General features: G+C 33.3%; 2 protein-coding genes across 2 annotated transcripts; one reads left to right on the top strand and one right to left on the bottom strand.

Annotated features, from left to right (window-relative positions):
* Positions 1–364: 364 nt before the first annotated feature.
* Positions 365–5182, bottom strand: LOC132747022 (acyl-CoA dehydrogenase family member 10-like; the record flags this gene model as incomplete). Its single annotated transcript, XM_060736326.1, has 5 exons — positions 5079–5182; positions 3028–3203; positions 2330–2478; positions 1065–1259; positions 365–523 (listed from the first exon to the last, which is right to left on the bottom strand). Coding segments are annotated over exons 2-5 (678 nt in total), but the record flags the coding sequence as incomplete, so codon positions are not given.
* Positions 5145–26318, top strand: LOC132747023 (integrator complex subunit 9-like). The gene is made up of 20 exons (XM_060736327.1): positions 5145–5241; positions 9436–9563; positions 10886–10955; positions 11237–11305; positions 12301–12440; positions 12641–12727; positions 13163–13283; positions 13655–13744; positions 14412–14456; positions 14919–15030; positions 15543–15723; positions 16436–16496; positions 17289–17331; positions 18065–18190; positions 21099–21154; positions 21537–21686; positions 22532–22717; positions 24619–24732; positions 25345–25401; positions 26071–26318. The coding sequence occupies exons 1-20, from the start codon at positions 5233–5235 to the stop codon at positions 26188–26190; spliced, it is 1965 nt and encodes a 654-aa protein (XP_060592310.1). The 5' UTR covers positions 5145–5232; the 3' UTR covers positions 26191–26318.
* The last annotated feature ends 2 nt before the right edge of the window (positions 26319–26320 follow it).

Genomic DNA, 26320 nt, shown 5'->3' on the forward strand with positions numbered 1-26320 from the left:
AAAAGAATTAAATATATAGAGTTTGTTTGTTTAGTTTTACGGTGCACACAACACAATTTAGGTCATAGATGCTGCAACAGATAAAAAAAGGTTTTGGCTTACCTTGGGTGTTACAAATTTAAAGCACAAGGGGTCAAAAACCACCTCACCTGCTGGAAGTAAGAGATGCATAGACTCCAGTACTTTAAACCCATTTAGTCGCGCTCTTACAATCACCAGAGATAAACAGTGGCTGCAATTCTGATGACTCAACCTTTAAAAGTAACCCCCTCAGCCACAATGGGAAAAAAATATATAAAGTAAAGAAATTTGTAGGATATACATATATAGTTATACCAATGCAAATCAAACAAGATGAGTTTACCTTGATAGTTTTAATACCAAACTCTTTGGCTGCTTTCAGATTGCCTCCCATGTCATCAAGGAACACGCATTGTTCACCGGGCAGATCTAACTCCTTCAATACTATCTCGTATATCTTAGGGTTAGGCTTCCGGTATCCAACTTTACATGATTCTACTACCTGTAATAATATCATTTATTATATACTCATAAATGAAATATTGAGAAATATTGATGAAATAAAATGCGTATTTTCATTTTTCGTAATTTTTTTACTGTAAAAATTTTATTTTTCACTGCAGTGAAACATATTTTCCATATCTTCACTGGTGTCTTGCCAGACTACTTTCTTCTAAATTCAGCTTATACACAAACTTTAGTCTTAAAAAATTGTAATGTCAAAAGCCACTAATGAAATATTTCTTTTCATACTACTCCATGAAAATAAATCCTGTATTTATAGAAAAAAAAACTTGAACATCCCCTATAATAATTATATATATATATATTATGTTGCAGTAGCTTTCTAGGTTTTGTATGTGTCAGAAAATTTATATCTCGCGAGAGCAAAAATCACATCTGTTGCCTCAGATAAAAATGAAAACCCTTTGATAATAAAAGTCTTGAGTACTGAATAGTTCCAAAAAGAGGGTACAATACGTAAGCTACAAACTTGCTTCACAATCAAGCTTAAATAAAAAATGTTAAAACTAAATACTAACCACATCAAACATGGACAGATCAAGAGGTATATATGTCTGTTGGCTATCTAGGTTGAACCAGTTGTTGGTAAGAAGTGCTGTTTTAAGTCCTTCTGCTCGTACACACTTTATAGCATCTATCATCTGCGGGAATGGCGTGACTGCGAACTTGCTAAATCGTGGCATAAGATCCGACATGTCCACGGACTTGCCAAGCTGTAAGATATAAAAATTTGCTCATCATTAATTAAACTTCCAGATTATTGTCTATTACACTCGCACAGTTTTGAAACTGCCAATTGTAATACTTGCTTTTTATTAATTCAACACCCAGAATATTGTCTAATGGACTTGCCCAGCTTTTGGAACAGTACATTTGTCAGAGGGATTTTAGCATCAATATACAAAAATAAAGCTTGAAATTATAAGTGTGCAGTTTGTGTTAAACTGCACAAATGTGCACGCTGGCAAGCAGACAGTTACAAATTCAAAGAAAGACAAGCCAATCATACTAATTTACAATAACTTTAGCATGGTAAGATGTAAAAGATTTAACAATGGTTGTAAAAAATGTATAATATCTCACAGTTTCTACTAAATTCTTATATAACTTTTATACCATGCTAATAAACATGAAAATTAAGCATTAAAGGGACTCCACTGAGGGTTTTTGACATGACAGGAACTGGAAATATTTTTTCGAGAACTGTGTACTATTTGATGTAGCCTCATTATGTAGGTCTGGAAGAATAAAATGTAGGTCTGGAAGAATAACTTGTTTGCAAAATTTCAGATCATTCCCTCACTCTGTTTACAAAGTGAAAAGTACATTGTATAGCAATGCTTTTCACTCAGAGCTACTGGTATAAATCATGCAAAAAATAGATTTTCACTTTCACTCTTTAGTATATTTCTTCATTATCTCATTTGATCTTATTTCTTTATTATCTCAATAATTTTGATCTATGTAAGAATTTCAAATTTTAAGTTTATTAGGATTTCTGACCTCAGTGTTTGTTTGTTTCATTTTACGCTTTTCCCAACAGTATTTCAGTCATATAGGCGGGTAGTTTCCTAACCATCGTTCCTGGAGAGTTACAGCAGTACTAGATTGCCTTCCTCCGTGCTAAACTACCAAAGCATCACCCGGGGATCCAACCCACACCAGAGAGGTAACTGGATTAGAAGTCATCGACTCTAACCCTCAACCACGGAGGCGGTTTTGTCCTCAGTGGAAGTCCTTTACAGTAAATTACAAAAAAAAAAGAAATTTTATTTTACTCAACCTGTTTGGAGCACTCTTCACTGAAAACTTTAGCAAATTCGGACAAGTTAAGACGTCCTTCCTCCATTCTTGTCCATGCTCCATTAGTTTTGTCAGACAAAATTGTCTTCAATATCAACCCATCAGGCAAGTTATTTTGCCTTTCAAAGTCTGTGAAAAACAAGAGCACCACATGCGGTGTTAATGCTCGACTGTTAAGTATTGTAAATTATAAAGGGACATGACTCCAAAAATATAGCTTTCAGAATTATGCATCTTGCCATGATAAGCAGGTATTATAAGTTTCATGTTGATAACTTTTATAATGTTTGAATAATGACCCACACTAATGTATTTACACAATGACAATGATAATGGCATCAACGCAGCGATTATAATAGCTTGACTATACGAGCTAAACATGGTAAACTGTTTCTTTTAATCCTTCTAATTATATTTATCTTATGAATGTTAACATATAACAATATAAAGGTAATATGTGAAAAAAATAAATCTTGTTTTTAGGAAGGTAGGCTTTAAACAAAAGTCATTGGGACACTAAAATTGTGCTAAAGAACAATGAAAACTTTCATTTTTGACTAACAATGACAAAAAAAAACAAGATTGGTCAGGCAATTTCACTATATTTTGTTTTTTGCACAAAATTGGGTGCTTGAAACTTAAGAATTTGTAAACAAAATTTAAAATATTGATCCTGACCTTGAAATATTAGCATTGGAGAAGGCAAGATAACTCCTCCCATATCAAAGATTACTGCCCTTGTTTCTGTCTTTCCAGATGCTGCAGTAGCAAGAAATGCAGGCATGCCCCTCTGCTGGGCACGTAAATGTTGCCATGGTAACATTCTGAACAAGGCAGCTGGTGGCCGTAACATACTAGAATTCAAAAAAAGTTTTCTCCGTTGGTGTCTTAGATTCCATGTTCTTCAAATATTTATAATACTTTATTAATGAGATAAAATCATTTCTGTTTCTGTTAAATCACTCTAAAATTCTGATAAATTAAATCCTCAACATAGCTATTTTCTTAATATATAGTATCAGTATTATATCACTATCAAACAGTTCTATAGGAATTTAGATTTAAATCTTCTCTAGGAATTAACAACAATTTTCTTGCACTTTTGAAAAATCAAATAAAGAGAAGGCACAACATTTCAGACAAGTTTTTATTTTTTTATATATAGGAGGAATTGTTTCTCGTGCATGACTAATCAATATTTTCTACAGACATATATGGAATGACCCCAGGGTCGAATTTAGGATTTAAACACTTGACATGCTTGAAAAGGCAAATCTTTACAGGTGCAAACAAAAATGGATATGTGTCAGTGATGTTCTGAGGCTTGGGTATGTGACAGGGTATAATTTTTTTTTAATCATCTGATTGTCCTGGTCTGGCAGGAACTTTTAAAATCATTATTTTTGGAAGATCTGTGTTCAAGGTTACAATCAACCAGTGCATTACATTATTAATAATAAACTGGGAATGATGCCAACCTTTCACTGGCAATCATGACTCTGCAATCACAAATATTAAATAAGCACAGATTAATCACAACCCCTCAGCCCCCAGGGAATGTAGAACTGTATTTTAGACTTTGGATTTCTTAAATTCAGATAAAAACCTTTCCCTGCAGACACAGTCAGATGTTACACTTAAGCCTGGCACTACGATTTGGACAAACTCTCAGCATTTTTGGTGCCAAAATAAAACCACTGTATTGAACCACGACCATGGTAGTGCCAGACGCGTAAATGAAAAAGTTAGCCAACTTCCCTCACCTTTCAACAAGGATCGGTATGCTATGTTCCCAATTTTTGAATACCCAAAGACTTAACAGTTTGACAGTTTAATTATACATGTATATGTTCACATCTATTGTAAAAATTAAATTAGTTAAGATTTAATGTTTTCTGTCTGAAATTTGGCAGTTTCATGATTAAGGGTTAAATCTGAATAATACATAAGGTTTAGAATTAGGGGTTGTGTTATGTTAGGCCTGAATTTGTTAGTGATTAATTAAAACTGTTAATCAGAAAGTTCTATATGTTACTAAGCTCTGGGGTAAAGAAAAACCATTGACCTTTTCGAAAACCTTGCTAAACACCGTTTTCCGGTACTTTACGGATTTAGCTCTGGGGAATTACACCAAAAGAAGTACATAACACAGTTACATGATATTTCTATTTTTCTATCTTTATTCTACCGTTTAAGGTGAAAAAAATTGATGTATTTGAAAATTATCAATATTCCTTTAAAATCTATTACAAATTTTTCAAAAAATAAATTGTTTATATTGAAAATCAATAAAATTAAAACAGACGTAGTGGAATCTTCCATAATAAATAAGGATATTTTTTGCGTAAACTTGTGTATTTACTTTATTTTTTCTATGGAATTATTCATACAATGATATTTAATTATTTTCTTATAAAGAAATAACTGTTTTATTTCAATCTAATTTAAAAAAAGGCCGAAAACATCGAGTTCGCTATTACACTCCATTAGGTGAATTCCCCAGAGCTATGTACAGAAAGTACCGGAAAACGGCGTTTAGCTAGGTTTTCGAATTCGTGAATACCAGGAAATCAACCTGTCATAATTTTAACTATCATTAAAATTATAAATAGTTGTGACAGAATTTACGCATCTAAATAAATAAGAAAATATTTCATATCAAATGCATTTATATATATGTAATGACAAGACAAGATAAACTTTCAAATTGTCAAAAAGTAGCTGTTTACTTGTAAACTCAGGCCAACCAGGTCGTTTTCTAGACCGGTGTCTCCGTAAATTCTATCAATCGTTACATTGACCATTCCAATATGGCGGCGCCCATGATTTATATTTAACACTTTCATAAAAATCTTATTTTAGCGAAATACAGCACTTATAAAAATGAAACTGGTATATTTATTTAAGTTTGTATTTCTTACAATAAATAGATTATATATTTAATCTTTTTATTTCATGACACTTCAAATTTATCTCAGAAAGGTTTTAGAATCAAGATATTTTTTCTCATGAGTTTTTCTTGCATGTCAGACAGGATCATCTACCGATTACACCAGTGCTAGAAAACCCTGTCTTACACCCGCCATGTTAGACAAGCCGCGTGCTTTAAATGACGTCATTGCTGTGCGCATTTTATGAATGAATTGTGTTCTTAGGATGACGTCACTTTACCGTTATGAATGCAAACTCCCGCAGCAGTTACTTCCCCTGATCAGTACAGTTAAAGTAGCAAAGCGTGACGTAACCGCTGTGACGAGTTTGTTATGAATGAAGTTGTATGCTAAAACGCTTCTATAAGAAAAAAGTGCGTAAAGAGAATATCAGTTTTCGTAGTTTCTGTTCTGAAAATAATTAATATGCAAGAAAAAGAATCAAACACCGGCTGTCTGTGCAGACGGGAATATATAGCTCTCGGTTAACTGTTTAGCGGAAACTCGGCAGAGCCTCGTTACGACCGTAAACAGTCACCCTTGAGCTAGATATTCCGGTCTGTACTGGCAGCCGGTGTTAGATTCATATATTCTTGCATAGCAGACTGGCATTTCCGTGAGTTTTACCCATGCCGGAAATTTCATCTTGGTGGTGCCAGTTTATAGGGAACTATGCTCTTCGGATGACGTCATTTCGCCGTTTTTATTTAAGTTGTAAATTCATACGCTATTGTAAGAAAATAGTTATGGATGAAATGACATTAATTTTAATGAACAAATATTTTATTGAGGTAAACCATTTCAAATATGAAATAATATGGCAGAATATGCAAGAAAAAATATCTAACATATGTTTGTGGTTCCGATCAGGAACCCGCCCATGGGCGGTAACTCGGCAATCCTCGTTACCGCCCAATGGGAAGGGTCCCCTCGGGACGGATATTCCGATCTGAACCACAACATATGACAGAAATTAAAAATCTGTGATATGCAGGCTCCATAACCTCTGATCACCTTTCAAAATTCTATTTTGCTTAGTTCCGACCATTGTTTTCTCATTTAGGGCACACACTTTCTATTAGTTAAGAGACCATATGCCGCTTTTCATGTAATGGCACGAAATTGTCAAATTGACGGTTCCATAATAAGTTAATAACGCCATATGAACACATCTGTGGATGTTTCTAAATTCAAAGTTTCAACATTTTCATGTTTAAATGTTGAATTCAGCATAAGCGGGTGCTTGGGGGCATGGATGGTAGTTTGCACTTGGCAGTACAGTCCATGAAAACCTAGCCTGCAACATTTTCAATTTGTTGTTATGGACTTCCTTTAGGGTGTCTTATTTTCTCTATTTTCTTGCATACATGACTGTGTAAGTGGCCACTATAGCCTAGTTTCTGTTGAAAATTTAAAATATAAAACTACTTCCATACTAATAATTTTTACAAGACATTTCTCACTTCAGAATTTTCTCTCACACAGCCTGTAGGGATATTGAAGTGGAAATTTTAATTAACCCTTTACCACATATATACGCGAAACGACGCACTTTCGACCCCCCCCCCCCTTTTTTTAGGCCTCAAATAGTGAAAAAATGTCCTATTTGGGCCCCAAACATAAGTTTTCGTTTGAGAAATGTTGCTTAAAAAATTGAGCACTTTTTCGGCGCCGCCCCCCATCCAAAAGATACATCAGGGGGTTGCCAGAAGGGGGATGTGCCCCCTTCTGTTAGGGGGGTTTGAAGGGAGACAGAGTCCCCCTCATCGCCAAGAAAATTTTGGACTTGTGAGAGGCTAAAAATGACCCCAGGTCGATCATAATGTAACGTTTAACCAACGCTGAAAAACCTTTGACTCTATCTCAATCCCTTGAGCAGTTGCAGCACTTTGAAATAAATTTTGATGGAAAAAATCGAGGCAAAATAGTGATTTTTGGCAATTTTGAGATGTCCCCTCGTTGCCATGGTAACAGGAAATTTAAGACTGAGCATGTCGTTACAAAGACAATGGTCCAGTCAACATTTGTGCCAAGTTTGATAAGTATTGAAGCATTTTTCATAGTTTCATAGCAGTTTGAACTTGTAACAGGAGGCTTTTCAGTGAAAACGGCCATTTTTCACAATATGCTCATGGGGGGAAAGGGTTAACTAAAAAATTATAAATGTTACAAAACAACAATTTTTCACCAAAATTAGGGGAAATACGACATGTTAACATGGAAAAACTAGTTTTTAGGTGATTCCAAAGTTTTTCATCATTTTTTGTTAACCCTTTACCACATATATACGCGAAACGAACGCACTTTCGACCCCCCCCCCCCCCTTTTAGGCCTCAAATAGTGAAAAAATGTCCTATTTGGGCCCCAAACATAAGTTTTTGTTTGAGAAATGTTGCTTAAAAAATTGAGCACTTTTTCGGCGCCGCCCCCCCATCCAAAAGATACATCAGGGGTTGCCAGAAGGGGGATGTGCCCCCTTTCTGTTAGGGGGGTTTGAAGGGGGACAGAGTCCCCCTCATCGCCAAGAAAATTTTGGACTTGTGAGAGGCTAAAAATGACCCCAGGTCGATCATAATGTAACGTTTAACAACGCTGAAAAAACCTTTGACTCTATCTCAATCCCTTGAGCAGTTGCAGCACTTTGAAATAAATTTTGATGGAAAAAATCGAGGCAAAATAGTGATTTTTTGGCAATTTTGAGATGTCCCCTCGTTGCCATGGTAACAGGAAATTTAAGACTGAGCATGTCGTTACAAAGACAATGGTCCAGTCAACATTTGTGCCAAGTTTTGATTAGTATTGAAGCATTTTTCATAGTTTCATAGCAGTTTGAACTTGTAACAGGAGGCTTTTCAGTGAAAACGGCCATTTTTCACAATATGCTCATGGGGGAAAGGGTTAACTAAAAAAAATATAAATGTTACAAAACAACAATTTTTTACCAAAATTAGGGGAAATACGACATGTTAACATGGAAAAACTAGTTTTAGGTGATTCCAAAGTTTTTCATCATTTTTTGTTAACCCTTTACCACATATATACGCGAAACAACGCACTTTCGACCCCCCCCCTTTTTAGGCCTCAATAGTGAAAAAATGTCCTATTTGGGCCCCAAACATAAGTTTTTGTTTGAGAAATGTTGCTTAAAAAATTGAGCACTTTTTCGGCGCCCCCCCATCCAAAAGATACATCAGGGGGTTGCCAGAAGGGGATGTGCCCCCTTCTGTTAGGGGGGTTTGAAGGGGGACAGAGTCCCCCTCATCGCCAAGAAAATTTTGGACTTGTGAGAGGCTAAAAATGACCCCAGGTCGATCATAATGTAACGTTTAACCAACGCTGAAAAACCTTTGACTCTATCTCAATCCCTTGAGCAGTTGCAGCACTTTGAAATAAATTTTGATGGAAAAAATCGAGGCAAAATAGTGATTTTTGGCAATTTTGAGATGTCCCCTCGTTGCCATGGTAACAGGAAATTTAAGACTGAGCATGTAGTTACAAAGACAATGGTCCAGTCAACATTTGTGCCAAGTTTGATTAGTATTGAAGCATTTTTCATAGTTTCATAGCAGTTTGAACTTGTAACAGGAGGCTTTTCAGTGAAAATGGCCATTTTTCACAATATGCTCATGGGGGAAAGGGTTAAAAAAACATTTACTAGTATATAATATCATAGTATGGACAAGTTGAAAAATGCTTCCATTAACGGTCAAGTTAGTCAAAATTAGATTTTGCAGGCAGAGCAAATAAAAAGGGGGCCAGGCCTTTGACTTCCATATGTAATAATGTAAAATGTTTCATGTTTTAATGCTTAATGTTTTCTGAAGGTAAAATAATTATTCTTGGTCTACCTAGTAGATAGATGGATTTTCATATTTTTTATTATTTTTACTACAGAATGAAAATGTTGGTAAAATTACAAAAGAAAGTTAACTCATGTTTAAGTGCTCTTGGGCTAACACTCAGATGTGTGTTGTCTCAGCTTCATCTGGAGGAAATGTTTCTCCATGGTTCATTTAGATCTTACTATTCATCTTGTATTTACATTTTTCTAATAGAAGTACAACAATGTACAAACTGTCAGTCTTGACTTCCTTTAGGAATATGAATATGGTTTGACAAAACTGTTTAATTGAAATTTTGGATGTTTTTTTTCCAGGTTTGTTTGTCAAACAACCCTAGTAAGCCATGTTTTGTGCTGTACTTTAAAGGGGTAACACTGATGTTAGATTGTGGTCTTGATCTCACACAGATTCTCAGCTTTCTACCTTTACCTTTAGTTTGTGGGTAAGTTATCAATCTAAAGATTCTGTATTACTGGCCATCGCAGCTATACCTGTGGCAATCTTCACTCTCCTGAATTAGAGGAGGAAATTTTTTTAATAATTTATGTCTCTAAAATGTATTTTAAGACTTTCTGGACAAGTAGTCCATATGATATTACATACTAGAAGTCTTAATATTTCGACTACAATACCGACGGATATTACATAGATGTTATGGGCTTTATAATAAAAAGCACTGGTGCACAATTAGTTGCTCTACAGGACAAGAAACTATAAACTAGATAAGTGGTCTTATAATGGTGTTTAAATGACAGCCGATCAATTGATAAGCATACTGGTTGGGGACCACCAAAACCGGACAACCACCAAACCCGGACGGCCCCGAAAATGCTTAATTTAGTATTTTCTTTGTTCAGTGTTTGTCAGTCACTTTTTAATCAACAATAAGTGCATGTTTCTTTTAAAATTAAGTAAATAAATTTGTTTCAACCTCCGTAAATGGTAATATTTTAGTGTCTATTTCAAGAATGTTGACGTTGAAATTCGGGGGTCAAGAAAAACAATGCCTGACCTCATATACACCAGCTATTAATAATTTGCAGAGTGAATAATAGAATATCCAAAACTTCAGGATTTGTTGCTGATATATTGTATATTATGTTACAAATCAAAAATCAAAACACCTAAGCTTTTATCTGAATTAAATCACATCATGTACATATCTGTCCGGACACATGGTACTGTATTGTAGACAGTTTAGGTAATTTTGATACCCTCCTTGTCAAGCCTGAGATATAAGTGTCAATACAATCAGAAATAAACAAACTAGTATGTTAGTTAGGAGAAGAACCTAGCTGAACTGTGTCAAATGTTTTGGTCTCTAGGTTAAAAATTATGAAATCTGTACAGAAAAATGTTCCAAAAGTGTCCGGTTGATGGTCTCCGACCAGTAGTGTTAAAATCATACTGATACCATTATTTACTGCTACTGTTCTGACAGTCCACAATCTGGGTCATGTATCCATGCATAAATATTTTATACACATTATTCACTCATCAAAAGCCAAATATATAATAAGAATGTTTATTTTAAAAATAAAAAATGATTTAAGCGGAACCTAACCAGTCCCATCAAAAACTGACATTGACTTTGTCCAATAATATGATTTTAGCATGTGTTATGGTAAATATAGCCAGGGATATGTATTTCAAATTTAAAAGTTGTAAACTAAAACCTTTTCATTTAATTGAAAAAAAGTCTTGAAAGTTTGTGTATTTTTTCAAGTTTTGTGTTGAAACATATACATGTATCTACTATTTCAGATCACGACTAAGTCAGCTTTCAGACTGGTTATTGGCCACAGAGAAGTTTGGTAAACAAGGGGAAGAACTTGTAAGTTACCTCTTGTTTATTTTAATCACATTCAATATTTGTAAGATATGGAACCCCTCACTGATTTAATGACAGTTAATCAAAGAGCTAGGTTTCATTTTGATATTGTAACCGTATAAACATTTTATATATTTTCTGTTTCTGAATGTTACATGCAATATTATGAACATTTTATATATTTTCTGTTTCTGAATGTTACATGCAATATTATAAACATTTTATATCATTTCTATTTCTGAATATTAAATGCAATATTATATTTATATTCTTATATTTGACAGAGCAAAGAGTTAAAGGAATGCAGTGGAAGGGTATTTGTGAATGGTGTTTTAGAATTCTCTCCCCCTGAGGTATATTGACTATGATAATACCAATAAACTGACATTTTATATTACTATTTATTTATATTTTACAAATATTAAACAAAATTACCATTTTGGAAAGAAATAAAGCAAACTGCAGTCAAACCTTAAGAAAACTCTCCAAATAAAGGACACTTTTTGATAACCTTTCATTTATAAATGGAATAAAAATAACCTCCAATTAAAGGCCACTTGTCTATTAAGACCATGTATTGTCCCTCTCTCAGATGGCCTTTATTCACAGGTATAACTGTATAATGCATATTCATACCTTACAGTTTTTTTTTAGATTATTTAAAATGATATAATGTTTTTTCCCTAGATTTTCATTTTACATGTTTCTTAACTATATTGTATTTGTAATTATGTTGTTGTTTATCATACCTTTTGTTTGTAAATGTTTATATTATGTACATTGTATATTTGATAGAGGATCTTAGGGAAGACTGGGCATGCCCAACTATGTTGCCTCTTTAAATAAAGTCTTTATTATTATTATTATTATTATTATTATTATTATTATATTAGAAATGTTTTGTTGTTGATAATGACTTCTCAGTACAATTGAAAGTTAATAAAAAAAATGAAATTATCAAAATAGAATTATCAGAATGAAAATACAGTAGAATTTCGCAAAATCGGATCTCCACTAAACTGAAATCCTCAGTAAACTGGACATTTCTCGGGGTCTTGAATTTTCCCCTTTATTTTCATTGTATAAGAATCTTCAAAAAGCGGAAACTCTGTATTTTGGATATCGGACAAAAAATATGAATAATTTATCAGAATCAGATTAATTGATTTGAAAAAAAATGTTACCGGGTATTGTTTTCACCTACCTTTTACGTAATTATGTAATATGATTAAATTTCAGTGTAGACAAGAATTTTAAAAAATGTTACAATTATTATCTATTGCTTGACTGGCGTCTTGCGCTTGACAAATCACATAATGTTATATAATCTGTTAATGTTTCAATTTAGACAAGGATTGTCGACCTGTCACAAGTCGATGTGATACTGTTATCTAATTCCTCATGCATGCTGGCACTACCGTATATCACAGAGTACACCGGGTTTAAAGGATCCATATATTGTACAGATCCTACCCTACAGATTGGAAAGTAAGTGTTATGTTTGAGGTATACAGTAATGATTGTTGTTTATTTTGGAGATATGATAAATGGAATATTATAGTCATGTAGATTCAGTCCTGAATATATTGAACTTGCTTAATCGAGGCTCACATACTATGATTTTATTCCTCTTGTTCATTAATTTAGTATTATATATACACTCATTCAATATCCTCTATATATTTTAGACAGTATATGAAAGAGATGGTGACATATGTAGACAGAGTACCTAGAACAAAAGCTTGCAGTCTTTGGAAGAACGATAACATTATAAAGTAAGAGCAATGTATTGTTGAATCATTTGTTGGACTTTTTCATGTGTTTTCTTTTCTTTTCTCCGATCATTATGGTAATGATGAGTAAACTACCAAGTTTATTGACAGAACTATCTGAATCACTCCCTTGCATTGAGGATTTATTGTTTTTGTTTTTTTCATAAAATTAAGGCAGAATATTGGTGGTTTCCCAAATGACATAATTTTTGATGGCGTAAATCTGTAAAATTCCCTACAATCAAGAACATTTTTTCCAACAAGACTGGTATCAGCATCTATGACTTTTTTATAATCAGGCTGTGGCAAAAAAAGAGTTTTTTAAAAAAAAAATCTGTTCAAGTGAGATATACATGTAGTCACATGGTATCAAAATTTCTATATTTGTTCTCATTATTTGTAATTAAGATGCTAATGTTTTCTTTCCTGATATTTTAGAAGTTTACCATTGCCCCTAAGAGATGCAATTAACCCAAAGGTCTGGAAGAAATGTTACACATTACAAGATATAGAGTCCTGTCTTTCCAGGGTACAGGTTGTTGGCTTTAATGAGAAAAAGGTAAGCAATAAATTATGAAAATGTTGTCATGGTGTATGAAGATATTTTTTCACCCGAGTGCAGAAACGAGGCAACTCTTTAAATTTTTTATTGAATTTAATAGGAGTTAATCCATTACTGCACTAAATCAACGCTTTGTCCTGTAGTATTTTTACATTTTCCAAATGAGTTGTACCTATATGGTTCATTATTTATTCCAGAAAAGTGTTAATTTTCATGAATATTATATTTGAAATACTTTAAGCATAGTTTACCTTTTCAAGGGCAGATAACTCATGAAACTTTTTTTTTTTATAGTTTTCTTAAAATTTCACAGATATATACAGGCCTGCTTTTGTTTTTAATTTGTTTTTTATCTGTTTTTATTTCAGAATATATTTGGTGCATTAACAGCTACATCATGTAGTTCAGGATACTCACTGGGGAGCTGTAACTGGGTCATACACTCGGATTATGAAAAGGTATATATATATACATGTATATGATAAAATTACAGTCAAACCTGTAAACAAAGGCCATCAGAGGGGGAGACAATATGTTCTTTATGAACAAGTGGTCTATATTTGGAGGTTACTTTATTCCATTTTATAAATGAAAGATTATGTCAAAATTGGCCTTGATTTGCATTGTTTGTCTATATTCAAAGGTGGTCATTAACACAGGTTTGACTGTTTATGCCAAAAAGTTTCCCAGTTCTTCAAATAGTTTGTGCCGAGACTATATATGATGTTTTCTACGTATATAGGATCATTGATCGTGGAATGTCAAGGTTTGTTAGAAATCAGCAAATTTTATTCCTTGATACATATTTTTATTTTACTGCTTAAAAGATATAAGAAAGGACGTAAAAATAAGTAGTCAAAATTGAGCATTCCTGGGAGTGACAATGGCTTTCAATAATGATTTAGAGATATTACATAATTACTTTATCAGCTTATAAATATTTAATAACATGTAGTACTACATGTATATTGTATTAAAGTAATTTTTTTTCATCATTAATGGTTAACTATTTTTGTCAATTTCAAACATAAATAATCGCCTTACAAAGTAAAAAAAAAATGAAAAAATGTTTGGGGGTTTTTTTAGCAAAGAAAACACAGTTAGTTAATGATTTCTTATTTTCAGATCTGTTATGTATCAGGGTCGTCAACGCTCACCACACATCCTAAGGTATAACTTAAACATATTATTATTTTATTATCTAGCATGTCTTTTTACCTTTCCTCTACAGTTGCTGACATCCAACTCAATATTTAAGTTACGAGTTATGCCAGGGACTCTGGATTTTTTCTTGTGGAAATATGAAATATGCATGAAGTGCAACTTAAGGTCCTACTTAATACCTATAAAGCTGTAAAGTCCAATATATGTTAAGAGTGCCAGTCTGACTAAAAACCCAGTAGAAAAAAAAACAAAGCAAAAAAAAAACCAACAGAAAATGAAAAAGATGATAAAATTATCATTCTTATAGCGGAAATCATTTATAAGTAGCTTTACACATACAAGTATTGAAATATTTCTATGGTGCTCTTGTTATATTATTTAGATTTTTAGAAAGTAGGAAGTCAAGGTTTCTCTTAAATTTTATTTTTTGAAGTTTTAGTAACCGTAATTGTATGTTTCTATATTTAGCCAATAGATCAAGCGCCTCTGCGACACAGTGATGTTTTGATCATGAGTTCATTGACACAGACTCCCTTGACCAATCCAGACTCCATGATAGGAGAGTTCTGTGTTAATGCAGGTATATAACATAATGTAGATTTGTTGGTTTTTTTGTCTGATAAGAAAACTAACATATGCTAGAGGTAGTTGAGAAATCAATGCTTTGAACTATGCCCCACAGTTTGAAGTTGGATTTCAAAAAGTTATCATTTTTTCTGTTGGAAATTAATAAACAAGTCTGGTGGACTATTCAGGTGCTTGGTGAAGTGAACATTAATGGTAGAAAAGTCGGCATTTGATCATAGTAATCTTAGTACAGACTTATCATTTAGTCTTACACTGTTGAATTTCTTAAAGCAGCATGCCTCCAAATTTATGCAAATTTTCATAAAAATTTAAAAATGTATTAAAAACTAAAATATTGTGAAGTGAACAAAGAAAGTAATTTACACATTGCAAATGGCATGTTTAATCCATGTAAATTACCAAATAAATGTCAATACATGCAAAAATAGTGCTTACTGCATTAGTCATGCAGTAGAAGTATGGTTAAGTAAAATGGTGTCCCTTTAACAACGGGTTATCTTTCAGCTGCGACTATAAAGAATGGAGGAAATGTATTGGTGCCGTGTTACCCATCTGGTGTGACCTACGACCTTTTTGAATGTTTGTCCGGACATTTGGATAGTTGTGGATTGAGCACAGTTCCCATGTACTTTATATCCCCAGTCTCAGACAGTACACTGGCCTACTCAAATATATTTGGAGAATGGTATGTAAATCAGTTACACTTACAAACTTGGTTGTAATGATAAAATGATAATTGTTGTCAAAAGATGGTATGTGATACATTCTTTTATAGTTTTATTAGCTCCACTATTCTAAGAATAGGGAGAGCTATTGCACTCAACCAGGCAATGGTGCTGGCATCACACTCAGGATAAGTTTTTGCATGAAAACATCACACAATTAATTAGAGCACAATAAAAGGTTCTATTCAAGGTTCATACTCTGAAAAGGTTTTTGAAAGACCTATGGTCCTTTTTGAACTTAGAAAATTCTACATTTTCCAGTCTCTTGTTTTTATTATTAAACATTGAGAATAGTCGAACATGTTCTTTTATGGACAGCTCGTGTTTTATGCTTAATGCATTTGGTGATTTATTTGTGGAATAGTTTTAATTTGATTATTAACTGGATTAATGGTTTACATTTCACAGACTGGTTAAGCAGATTACACTTGATTAGTTACTAGCTTAATATTTTTTGGTTATATACTTATGAAATAAATTTGATAATACATGTAGCTGTAGGAGAGGGTTTTTTTTTACAATGCATGAGAAGGCTGTATTCATACATTGTGAATCACTGACATTTTATCCTTTTTTATAAAGTCAAGTTTTTTAATTTAATTTTTAATGGAGAAAAAAAAAACACTGTGTATATAGTGAACCATGTTAGAAGATTTATTTTATAATTTTCAGGCTTTCTTCATCGAAACAGTCAAAAGTTTACCTGCCAGAACCTCCATTCCCTCATGCTGAGGTAACATAAAATATAACATCTTTTATTGTAACCCTTGGTAGTACTGTTTAATCTTACAATGCTTTATTAAAGGCTCATTATGCTTCAGAAACACTTAATAGCTCAGCTATTCATAGGATAGGGAGAACTATTTTATTCACTCAGGTGTCAATGTCACACCTCAGTTTGGTTGGAATTAGTTAAAACATAACCCACTTATTTGAGAGTATAACAGGTCATCATTTTGATTTTGACAGAATAATGACTCTTTTGGGCTAACAAATTTCTACATTATCCAGGCTCTTGATTTCACTATTAAGCAATGAGAATAGATGAGCACGCTGTCATACTGAAAGCTCGCATGTTTATTTCTCAAAAGCTTTTTATTTTGGGTATTTTGTTAATAGTTTACAAAACGTTTATCATTAGCTTATTACATGAAACCATCTTTTTCTTGTGTTGCTTTTTGACAAAAAGGACAGTTGTAGTGATTAAATATATTGTATGGAAGTCAAAATACTAGTTTGTTTATGTTTTATATGACAAATAATTTCACATTCAGCGCTTCTTTCTTGGGGTGAAAAGCATCTAACATGCTTTAATACCATTATATAATTTTTATAAAACTCATATATGCCTTTGCCTCTAAAGAAGGAAATTTTTTTATTGGTTTCTGAGGCAAAATATGCAAAGGAAAAAAAGGCAATAATATTTTAACCTCTCGGCATAATGTTTTTAAAGCTCTACTAAAAATTTTGCATGGCTTATGGTCACTTCCAAATTGTTTATTCTCTTTGATATTTTATTTTGTAGCTTGTTAGCCTTGGTAGACTCAGACACTACAAAAATATCCATGGTAAGTTAAAACATCATTTACAATTCTAAGTAAATTTATTCCAAGGCTCTGCTTGTTTAATGAGAAATAAGTCAATATCTCTCAATTATGTTTAGTTTGATATTGAACTACCTTAACTTTGTAATGACTGTTCAAAAGCTTGGCAAATCCATTACATAAATTCAGCCAGTAAAAGGTTTAGTATTAATCTTTAAAGAAGCTGGTAATTTATTAATTAAAGTGGCATGATGCACATCCAAGTGTAAATGATCAGTGAATAGGTACAGATGAAGGTAATGTGGTCAATTTTATATTTTACTATGAAAAAGTAAACAATACTTCACAAGACCAACAGGAACTTCTATAAATATCATTTAGAATGTGTTGGTTTACGCTCAATTCTAAAAAAATAGTGGTGCACTCTTTTTATACTTTAGGTTGCTTTATATTGTATAATAAACATTTTTTTATTATCAATTATTTGTCAATCACCATTATAATAGCCAATTTTTTTTTAGAAATATACTTTTATTACTAATTCAACTTGAATTGACAGCGAAAAAGTGACCACAATGTCACTTAAATAAATTAGAATAATTTTCATGAAAACTGTAGTTTCTTTATTGAAGTATGTTGAAACTAGTTTACACACCAGTCCTGGTGAATATGTAATTAGAAAACAAAGAAAACAGAATAATTTATCATGGAGACAGAATGAAGATAATGTTTAAATTTAACTTTTTAATAATTTCAGATATGCAGAATGATTTTAAATGTCCATGTATAGTGTTTACTGGTCATCCATCATTGAGAATGGGTGATGTCATACATTTCATTGAACTGTGGGGAAAATCAGCAACCAACACTATAATATTCACAGGTTAGTATTAAAAATGGGGTTTTAAGTCACACCAATAACTGAATTTGTAAAGACTATATGATGACTTTCAAATGTTTCTGATAGAGGAGACATTAGGTGCTCCTTTGTGCTTTATTTCAAGCATGAGGATGTTCCTTAGTAGAATTGCAGACTTTCCATATGTCTGAAATGTTTATGTTTTTAATGAGGGTCTATCCACCAATTAAGGAACAAAAAGTAGCATTTGCTATTGGGTATGGATCCCAGACATGTCACCATGCCAGTTAAGGGTTTGAAACACGAAGTGGTGAAAATTCAGATCCATGCTATTAGCCAAATATATGAATTTTGAGCTTAAAGAAGGTCACTGTACAGCAAGCAATGAGCACCTAAACATATAGTAACATGAGACGATAATGACAAGGTGAGGTAGCCCTGATAAAAGGAGTATTATTGCCTATCAAGCTGTCACTGCCTACTACCGGCTCATATGCCCTAGTATCCTTTCACCTTGTCTCTGCCTACTTTCTAGGGTCACTCCCTTGGCTTCAGTCAGGACATCAGCAGGTGGTCCAAAGGATACAAGTTTTGGTTTTCTTTTAAGCTGCCGATGTCCTGTACCTCTCCACAATATGCATATTTGAAAGGAGAGGCAGACTTTTTATGCCCCCACAATGTGCGAGCATATAGCGTTGCACTTGTCCGTCTGTCCGTCCGTCCCGAAATCTTGTGAACACAACTCCTCTTTAACCGGATGGCAGATTTTGCTTAAACTTACAGGGATGAACAACCTTAATGTGTAGATGGTAGTAAAGGAAGGAATTTTTGCTGCGACCAAATTTAACAGAATTATGGCCCTTTGTTGATTTTTTCACTAGATACTATGTAGAAATTTTGTGAACGCAACTCCTCTTTAACCTGATGGCAGATTTTGCTTAAACTTCCAGGGATGAACAACCTTAAGGTGTAGATGGTAGTAAAGGAAGGAATTTTTGCTGCGACCAAATTTTACAGAATTATGGCCCTTTGTTGATTTTTTCACTATATACTATGTAGAAATTTTGTGAATGCAACTCCTCTTAAACCGGATGGCAGATTTTGCTTAAACTTCCAGGGATGAACAACTTTAATGTGTAGATGGCAGTAAAGGAAGGAATTTTTGCTGCAACCAAATTTAACAGAATTATGGCCCTTTGTTGATTTTTTCATTATATACTATGTAGAAATTTTGTGAATGCAACTCCTCTTAAACCGGATGGCAGATTTTGCTTAAATTTACAGGGATGAACAACCTTCAGGTGTAGATGGTAGTAAAGGAAAGAATTTTTGCTGCGACCAAATTTTACAGAATTATGGCCCTTTGTTGATTTTTAGCTCGACTATACGAAGTATATGGAGAGCTGTCCTACTCGCCCCGGCGTCGGCGTCCGCGTCCAGATTTCAGATTAAAGTTTTGGTGCAGTAAAATATTTTTCACTATAACTTTGTCATTTCTTAAGGTATCAACTTCAAACTTCAAATATATGTTCCTTATCATCAACCACATCTTATGTGATAAGGTTTATAACTCTAGCATCAATATTTTCAGATTTATCTCCCCTTGAACTTAGAATTTTCCTTAAAAAATACTATTTTTTACTGTTACTTCTTTATTTCTTAAGGGATCAACCCCATACTTCAAATATATGTACCTTATCATCATCCCCATCTTATGTGACAAGGTTCATAACTCTAGCACCAATATTTTCAGATTTATCTCCTCAAAAAATACTATTTCTTACTGTTTCTTCTTAATTTCTTAAGGGATCAACCTCATACTTCAAATATATTTACGTTATCATCATCCCCATCTTATGTGACAAGGTTCATAACTCTAGCACCAATATTTTCAGATTTATCTCCCTTTGAACTTAGAATTTTCCATAAAAAATATTATTTTTTACTGTTACTTATTTATTTCTAAAGGGATCAATTTCATACTTAAAATATATTTACGTTATCATCATCCACATCTTATGTGACAAGGTTCATAACTCTAGCACCAATATTGCAATAATTATCTCCCTATTAACTTAGATTTTTTTACTAGAAAAATGTTATTTTTATTATAACATTTTTATTTTTTAAGGTATCTACTTCAAACTTCAAATACTTATTCCTTATCATCAATTACATTTTATGTGACAATGTTCATAACTCTTGAAGCAATATTTACAGATTTATCTCTCTTTGAACTTAGGATTTTCTTTAAGAAATATAATAACTTCTTTACTTTTTAAGGTATCTACTTCAAACTTCAAATATATATTTCTTATCATTACACAAATGTTGTGTGACAAGGTCCATAACTCTAGCATGACTATTTCTAGAATTATTCCCCTTGATCTTGGAATTAATGTTAACAAATGTTATTTTTTTACTATAACTTAATACATAATTATACATAATTGATTTTTCTTTCATAGTTTTGTCCTCCTTACTGCGTCCAGTATTTTATTAGTCGAGCTTCGCTGTCTCCTGTGACAGCTCTTGTTAGTTTTCAACTTGTGGCACATGTAGTCCAAAAAATATTTGACCTAGAGTCATAAGATTGACAGAACAGTGGCGTGTGGGGGCATCCGTGTCCTATGGACACATTTCTAGTTGTAAGCTAGATTAATAGCCTTTTCAAATGAAATAATCTTTTTAGCTGGATTCAAACCCAAAGTTTTCATTGGCAAATGATGACAAGATCTTAACCATGTAGATATAGAGGTACAATGTATTCCAAAGTTGACAATCCAGTGATCAACATGTTTTTTTTTTCTGAACCAAGAAACTGTGTTTTTATTTGGCAATTTTCCCTGGTTTCTTAATGACTCAAAATTACTTTATTGTCATGATAATTGTTAAACATTATTGTGAAATGTTTTCAAATTTACTATTTCAGAGCCAGATTTCCCATATTTAGAGGCACTTGGTCCATTTCAACCTTTACAAATGAGGGTAAGTCAGTCAGTATTTGTTAAATTTGTTGTAGGAAGTAGAGGTCAAGTGGAAGGACATGCACTTCAGGACAGCCAGGTCTCAGGTTTGAGTCCTATCAAAAGCAACTGCTAATTTCCTTGAGTGAGAAAATTACATGTGACTATTTTCATTATTGTCCATTATAGGAAATCAGAAGGGTATTTGAATGCTAGTGGTAATGAGAGTTTGTCAGTATAAAGTCAGGCTGTACTGGCTAAAAGACTTAATGTTGTTTTGTTATTGAATTGTAGGTGTTTTTATTTAATTTTGAAACCTTTAAAATATTTATGGACAGTTACTAATTCAAAGCAAGGAAAGACAGGCATGTAAGTATTCACAATTTGTTTTCATATTGTTTCAGGTTTGTTATCGTCCAATAGACACAAGTTTGAGCTTTTCTCAAGCCAACAAACTTGTCAAAGATCTGAGACCCCAGCATCTGGTGGTTGCTGAAAGTTACACCGTCCCACCTGTCAACGTGTCACAGAGACCAGACCTGGTCATCAGCTCAGTGAGTATAGTAATGAGTATAGCAGAAATGTAAAGAGTGGGGACACTCATGCAATGTTTCCTTTCATATTAGGGGTTAACTTACATTTTGTGTATGATGTTTGCTTGTATGCCATTGCCAGGAAAATCTTGTGGCTGTGGTGTCATTTTTTCAGTTTATCTGTTTTGAAGAAAAAGCAGACCTATTGTCATTGCTGAATCATAGTTGCATTCGTCATCATGGAAAAACTTTAATAAAGCCCATTATGTAAACAATTTGGAACCTATAATGCTTGCTTATCAGGATATGCCACAGTAGTTTAACAAGAGACATTATTCTGCAAGCTATATTTTATGCCCCTTGTTAATTTCTAACAGACGAGAGTTTACACCACATTCAGTGCTCTTCTTTATTTTTGAAGAGGTTATTTTCTTGCCCCATCATACCCATGACAATGAAATCAGTATCACAGGCTCCTTGCTTGAAAGGCAGCTGTAAATTATCAACTTATAGTTTATACTTAATTTTCTTATGTCGATTATGTTAGTAGCTATAAGCTTATTGGAACACTCTTGAATCCGTTCCTGGAACCAACCAGTACTAAACAATGAGTGTAAAGTTTCTTGCTCACAGAAATAACAGCTTGCCCCTGACGGTGTTTGAACCCACACAGTCGGCAATCCGTGTATTATCGGTCCGAAGCAGCCACTGGCTTTTCTACTTCTCCTTTCTTTTCAGGTATACTGCACATTTAATAGGCTTTGTACAGAAACACATTTAAAAATATTTTGTTGATATTTTAGGCAATTTTTTCTTTGTTAAAGGACTGGTGCAACAATACAACAAGTCTGTTAATTCATTTTTAGGAATCTTCCCCAATTACTTATAAACAAGGGGAGGTTATAACTCTTCCTGTGAAGAGGAAGTTTGAGTGCATTGAACTGGATCCCAGCTTAGCTGCATTACTTGTACCAGTTGAAATAAGGCCAGGGTCAGCAATATCCATGGTGAATGCCTCTTTGGTTGTTAAGGACAACAAATATGTTCTTGAGGTAAGGTTTTTATGTTTGTTGAAAAAAAGTATTGTAGCGTAACTTCTAAACAACAAATATATTTGTAAGGTATACTTTTTTTCTCATCTTTGTTGGAAAAAAGTTAAGTGATTACTCCTTCACAAGATGTTCAAAGGTATGCTGCAAAATCATTATGATAATTTAAAAAACCTACAAATATGGTCTTTTGAACAAAACTGAAATTTCATGGCCATGAAAATAAATGAATTTGCAGTAGAATTTTGGAAACTTGGTCAAAGCATGATCAACCACATGTGTGGCAGTGTGGCCGAATGTTTTGTCAGTTAGATTAGATGACTTATATTTGTAAGAATATGGCATGGTCTAACTTAATATTTGAAGCAGAACATTATTCAGAACATTTTGGTTTCAGAAAAGGAAAAAAATAAATGATAAAAAGCTTATTTTGTTTGCATAACATACTTGTATAGCTAATTTATTTTTAATGCATCAGTTGAAGTTCCAGCCTCTCTCAGCCACTGCGACATTGGGGGGAATTGCATGAGCTTTTTAGTCCCCTACCGGTTTACCGGAGGGGACTTTAGGTTTACCCTCCGTCCGTCTGTCTGTCCGTCCGTCTGTCTGTCGGGTCTGTCTGTCAGTCCGTCAGTCAGTCCGTCCACAAAACTGGATCCCGCGATAACTTGAAAAGTACTGAAAATATTTTTATGAAACTTGATATATGGATAGATGGCAGTATGGAGATTATGCACGTCTTTTTCTTTTCTTTTTGTCCGTCTGTCTGTCAGTCCGTCAGTCCGTCCGTCCACAAAACTGGATCCCGCGATAACTTGAAAAGTACTGAAAATATTTTTATGAAACTTGATATATGGATAGATGGCAGTATGGAGATTATGCACGTCTTTTTCTTTTCTTCCTATGTTGAAAATTCTGGTTGCTATGGCAACAAATATGCTTAAAATATGGCAAATTTTAGACATAAACTGGATCCAGTGATAACGCAAAAAGTACTGGAAATATTTTTATGAAACTTGATATATGGATAGATGGCAGTCTGGAGATTATGCACGTCTTTTTCTTTTCTTCCTATGTTGAAAATTCTGGTTGCTATGGCAACAAATAGACTGAAAATATGGCAAATTTTACACATTAACTGGATCCTGTGTTAACGCAAAAAGTAATAGAAATATTTTTATGAAACTTGTAATATGGGTAGATGGCAGTCTGGAGATTATGCACGTTTTTTTCTTTTCTTCCTATGTTGAAAATTCTGGTTGCTATGGCAACACATAGACTGAAAATATGGCAAATTTTACACTTACACTGAATCCAGTGATAACTCAAAAAGTACTGGAAATATTTTTATGAAACTTGAAATATGGGTAGATGGCAGTCTTGAGATTATGCATGTCTTATCTGTTCTCTCTATTTTGAAAAAATATTGGTTGCCTTGGCAACAAATAGGCTTAAAACATGGCAAATATAACATTGTTTGTGATAAGTCAAAAAGAGCTGAAATTTTTTTATGAAATTGCATCTTTATTTCAAGAGTTATCTCCTCTTTAAGCATTTTGCTTTTAAAAATGTTATATTTTGGTAACAGGGATGTTTCAAATATTAACTTTAGAGTGTCCTTCAGTCCGTCTGTCTGTTCATAAAAACTGTTTCCTGTGATCACTTTTAAAGAACTTTTCCAACAAATTTACTTAAAATATAGAAAAATTGAAACGTTAGTGAATGGCCATTGGCCCTTCAGAATGTTGATGGGGTTCTAACCGGTAGGGGACTTATGGATTGCTTGCAATACTATGATAATTGCTTGTTACTTATTGCAGATCATCATTATTGTTTTATTTGGCTCGTAAATGATGTGTTAGCAAGGTAATGGTTGAATATTACTGTTTGAAATTTATTTTCAGCCATTGTCTGGTCCTGAAATGAAGAAAACGAGGACTGGGAACAAGCCAGTGAAACCCAAATCATATATATTTGGTAGTCTAAATACCAAAGTGTTTGTTGATTCACTGTCAAAGGTTTGTTTTCATTTATGTGATTTTACTTAAATAAAATTTAAGCATGTCTGTACCACCAATATAGAGATTTTTATTTTGTTATTGCAAAACTGTGCTATAGTTGCCAACCATATCGAGCCAAACTAAGTCCTCTTGCAACTTGCTGTGGGTTCAAATCTTAGTAGGACAGGGACTTTGGATTCTTTCATGTGAAAAAGCTATCTAGCTTGCTAACGGAACGTAGGTGATTCTACTCAGGTGCCTGTTCATGCCTGAAATAATGCATGGATGGGCACCTGAAATCTTCCTCCACCAGTAAAGCTGGAAAGTTGCCATATGACCTATACTGTGTTGGTGTGACATAAAACCAAACCGAAAAGAAAAAAAAAATCCTCTTGCATTTCAGTTCAAGACAATATATTTGATCATTTCTAGCTTCTTCATCACAAATTCCTAACAATTTAAATAATAAAAGTATGACAGAGTGCATGAACTATTCCTTCATACTTTAAATGGGTCTCAGTGTGTAAATTAGTCCATTTTTAAAACATGATGTTTAAAACATTTACAATGTTTTTTTAAATACACATACTATGTACAAATATTTAGAATTTTTAACCGTTATTGTTACAGCAAGGCATCACAGATATCAAACTGGAGGACAGCGATGATGGATCTATAATTCATCTGGTGTGTAATCATGTATATAATACGGCATATTTGTCATGTACAGTTTTGTTTGTCTATATTGACATTTATTTCATCCATAACCCCAGTTTCTACTTTTCAACAACTGTATGATTTTTTTCCCTTTGTAAGATTTTACAATAAATTCAAACTGTGTTAAGCAATACATTTCAGCAGCAATCAAAATATTTGTCTCCCAGAAATTTGTTGTGCGACATAGGTTTTACTGTATGTTTGTAACGTACAGCTTCGTTTTGCCTATTTTGACATTTATTTCATCTATAAGTCCATTAATTAGTACATACAGATCAACCTGTATATGTACAGTTTCGTTTGTCTATACAGAGCTGACCTTTGTAGAGCAATCACCTCTCTACAACAACTGTATGATTTTTTCCCAATGTAAGATTTTATAGTGAATTCAAACTATGTAAAGCAACACATCTTTGCAACAACTACAATCTCCAAAAGGGTGGTTGCTATACAGAGGTTGTGTTGTATTTATGAAGAAATATTTATTACCAGAATGAACTCCCATGACATGCCATGATTAACAAGTAAAACATGACATTTTCAATAATTCTGGTATGAAATCTGTCAGTTGATTATATTATTGAGAATTCATCCAGAAATAGAATAATACAGTAATCTTATTGCTATGTTGTTTTTCAGCCCAATGATGACACACTTATACAAGTGGAGCAAGGGTCTACACATATCATGTGTGGTGGAGATGAAACAGTGAGGATTAAGATTAGAGACACTTTATTACAGTGCTTACAAAAATTATAACCCAGATAAACAATGACAGTTATTGAAAGGTTGAAATGTTCACAGGGCTTACATTTATTGTAAAGGTTGAAATCAGAAAATTAAATTATGCAATGTGATATAGCCAGGACATAAAAGTGAAGCTGTGGTG

This window comes from Ruditapes philippinarum, unplaced genomic scaffold (genome assembly GCF_026571515.1).
Source record: "Ruditapes philippinarum isolate M1 unplaced genomic scaffold, ASM2657151v2 ctg914_1_1_1_1, whole genome shotgun sequence".
Taxonomy (NCBI): Eukaryota; Metazoa; Mollusca; class Bivalvia; order Venerida; family Veneridae; genus Ruditapes; species Ruditapes philippinarum.